Here is a 3,884-nt window from a genome sequence, read left to right as displayed (position 1 = left end):
AAGACAGACAGACAGACAGACAGACAGACAGACAGACAGACAGACAGACAGACAGACAGACAGACAGACAGACAGACAGACAGACAGACAGATAAGGAGTGAGAAAAGAGAGGAGAGTCGAAAGACAATCAGAGAAAGCCACTGCAAAATAACAACACCCCCACCCCCCACCCCTCTCGACCCCTCCCTCCCAGAGACAAGAAACAGACGGGCCGTGCGTGTCGCCCTCGGCGTTTCCATGTACAGGAACGCGAATGCTATCACGCATTCTTATCTAAGCCAGGGACACACACACACAGCCGCGACACCCGCTCCAATGATTAATTTGAAGACCTGTGCCAAAACAACTGAAGAGGGGAACTCATAAGAACCAAGGCTCTATCCTCCACCCCGACACACACACATACACATACACATAGATATTATATAAGGGCGATATATATGTTTGATAGGAAAGGAAAGAAGGAGCAAATCACACCAGATCACCCTCCAACTACTCACAAATCATTTTGTGTAGTGGAACAGAAGAGGCACACAGACAAAAAAAAAGTGGAAAACAATTTACCAGAAGCATGCTTCAATCACCCGCCCAACAACAGCAACAACAATAACAGTAACAACAACAACAACAACAACAACAACAACAACAACAACAACAACAATGGCAACAACAGCAACAACAACAAAACAAACAGATACAAGTACAACAAGAGTCCCGAATCGAGAGTCCGGGTACTCACCAAACAATCCCCTGTTCGTGCGCGTGCGCAGATAGTCCGGCCCCTTGTTCAGCAGCCGGTCGGGCTGTTGACCCATCGTGCATGACGTCACTAGCAACGACATGATGACGTATACAGTCACACACCCAACGAGACAACGCCCTCTCCACGGACGTTGATGTCTCACGCAGGAGGGTAGAAATGAATGCCACAAGCCTGAACAAACTGCAAACCCTTCCAATAAATTATCGATGAACAATCATCCTCCTGATCAGATTAGATATCGACCTTGTTCAAAGAAATATAATATTTGCTAGGAGTCTGGCGCGAGCGAAGAAACACACGACATGATTCATGCATAGTTGACACAATAGGCTCAGCAGTTTAATCCAGTAAGAACTATTCATAGAAATGACTGCATCTTTTTAGCTTGCCTGGGTTCCTTCTAGGTCTGGTAGGAATTAAACAACGTTCTCAACTGCATAAGGTCATACAAGTGCGCGGGACACAAGTTGGTTGTTTTCACGTTAGTTCATAGTTGGTTTCCTCTTATCTTGCTATTTCCAACACTCCAGTGTGCAACAGGCGAGACACAATATTCCACACGTCACTGAACACAGCACACTAAACAATGCAACCACCGTGAATAAACGAAGCAGCTCTCTGAACAATGCATTCGTGGCACACGAGCAAATCAAAAATAAAAACAGGCATGAACAATCATATCATAAAACAACCGCGTTTATGGCAATATGCCGCAGTCTTTAAAGACTGCTTCGAGTCATAGATATAGATTCACCATGAACGAATTCTTGTCCACAAAAAAATTAGCATTCTGAAAACTCCTCGTTTGTCCAGTGCCATCGGAGCAGTCCCACCTGCCGTGGACCGCGACTGTGTCCGGCAGCCGTCTTTCTATCACAGCCGCAGCAACTTCATGAAGAACTGCTGTCTCCTGGGGAAACACAAACAATAAGAACAAGTGAGAATGACGGTATCTTTGGCCTACATGTATTGTGAATATTAAACGTCTCCATCAATACATTTAAAATAATTTTGGAGGCTGGCTGCCTCGAACCTGCATGTCAGGACCAATAAAGGCTGTGTAAGGTTGTGTTAGAGTCAAACAAAAGAACCTTGACACGATAGCGGTTATTTAATATTGTGAGAAAAGAAAAAGAAAATCAACAAGACAGACAAACACAGCAGATCCCCCATTGCCACCAAAGGAACAGAGTCCAATGTCTTAGGAATGGTCACTCAAGGATGTTTTAATCAGTGAAAAGAAATAAAGGAAAACACACAAAAAGAGTGATGGGACAGAAGTAAACCTTCCCACTGGCGCTCTACAACCATAAAATACAGGGAGGTTAACAATGCCCACTCGCCAAGCTATGGCCCAGGTGAGTTGATGCCATAGCAGTCTTATTTCGGCACTAACTGGTACGACTGGTTGCTAACATTTTACGCCCCCATTGACAAAATTTAGGTCTAAACCCTTTCCGAATTTCCGGATGCCGGCAGCTTCGACCCCATCTATCAGGACTAACATGGGCTGAGTTGAAAACAATACCCCACTAGACAGACGGAGAATCTCGATAAAAGCCTTCCTCGCCCGAATCGAACTCACGTCTTTTGAGTGCAACCACCCACAATATACGGATATAAGGGGAAAATATCACAAACAGCAGTAGTAGCGTAGGTGTTTTACGCCCCCAGCAACACAATATAGATCATTCGAGAGGCAGGCTTCCTATCCTACCTATCAAGGCCTAGGCCAACCCTGGCTGAGAGGGATAGCCTACATTGTACAACATCCCAACAAAGAGACCGAGATACTCGATAAGAGTTTTCCCCTTCTCATGAATTGAACTTGGCTCACTCTCCTGCGTACGACAGCGATGTCACTAAACACTACATCACAGACGCCAGTTAGACGGAGATTCTAAATAAAACAACTGTCTTCCTCGCCTGGGAATCGAACTCGCGTCTTCTGAGTATAACCATCTACAATACACGGATACAGGATAAAAACAGTATCTCCAGTATGAATCTCGAGGAAAAAGTAGAAGTTTACAAGCAGGATACCCCGCTACACACGACTGTCACGACAAACCCAAACGCTCTCTAGATCTAGTTCTCAGCTTGCAGTTTAAGGCCCATCTGTGAAACATTGACCGATTTGCTTAACTCTTAGTACAAGAAAGGCTCTTCCTCCTTTGAGTGTATCTATGCCAATTTTGTCATCCACGTTTTGAGATACAGGCTTCTCGATAACTTCACTCAATTTTTTGCTTGTTTGTTTGTTTGTTTTAGTAAGTGTTTTACGGCACTAGCAACACAATGAGGCAATATAAGGTCCAACGATTAGAGGCGTTATAAGAGAGTAATAAACACAAAAAGGAGTGGTAAGGTCGATGGATATTTGATAGGAAAGAAGAAGCAGACCACACCAGAGCACCCGCCAACCACCCACCACTGTTTGTTTGTTCGTTTGTTTGAGAAACGAGAAGTACATCGACACAATAACGACCATTTAGTGCAGGGAAAAGGTAAAAGAGACACACTGAATCAAAAGAGGGAATGAAAAGAAGTAAGACCTATCAGAGGTGCCCTCCAACCAACTGCAAGAAAAAAGGGTGGAGAGACAACTTGGACGATAGATATTTGATATACAGGAAAACAAAAGAGCAAACGACACCGGAGAATTCGTCAACAACCCACCCTCTGTTTAACCCTATCCGTACGCCCTGGTGTCATTTTGTACCCCCGGGGTTGTATTGTTCACATTTTAGAATACTTCTAGTTCGAAGATCTCTTTGAAACTTTCAGTATTTCTCAAACAACAAAAATCATTTTGACAGACTGCTATGCAAAGCGTATGGATCGGATTAACGAGTAAATTTCCTCTTTGAAAGTGGTGGCACAGAGTTCCCCAAGTCGTATGGATAGGGTGGCAGAGCAGGGCGGATCTACAGAGCGCGACGAGGTCATCATGTACCAATCGAAGACACATGACTCTCACAGCTTGTCGCACATTGACGTGTTACAGTAGATGTGCATAACGTCGTTTTCAGAATACCAGTGTTAACCTTTTCACTTTTAGGTGTGTTATGCAGGTAGTTGTTGGGTGTCCGTATATTATATATGGGCTAGTGAAGCGTT

At 44.2% G+C, this 3,884-nt stretch overlaps 1 protein-coding gene across 1 annotated transcript in view; it reads right to left on the bottom strand.

Moving 5' to 3' along the window:
- Window positions 1–3,884, bottom strand: part of LOC101850342 (probable serine/threonine-protein kinase nek3) — a gene marked incomplete in the record, with an annotated part of 104,769 nt that overhangs the window by 60,434 nt on the left and 40,451 nt on the right. The window contains 1 exon segment of the mRNA XM_013084407.2: window positions 741–1,674. Coding sequence (XP_012939861.1) covers window positions 741–843 — 103 coding nt within the window.

The sequence above is a fragment of the Aplysia californica genome, unplaced genomic scaffold, assembly GCF_000002075.1.
Source record: "Aplysia californica isolate F4 #8 unplaced genomic scaffold, AplCal3.0 scaffold00291, whole genome shotgun sequence".
Classification (NCBI taxonomy): Eukaryota; Metazoa; Mollusca; class Gastropoda; order Aplysiida; family Aplysiidae; genus Aplysia; species Aplysia californica.
This window is presented reverse-complemented; position numbering and strand designations above follow the sequence as displayed.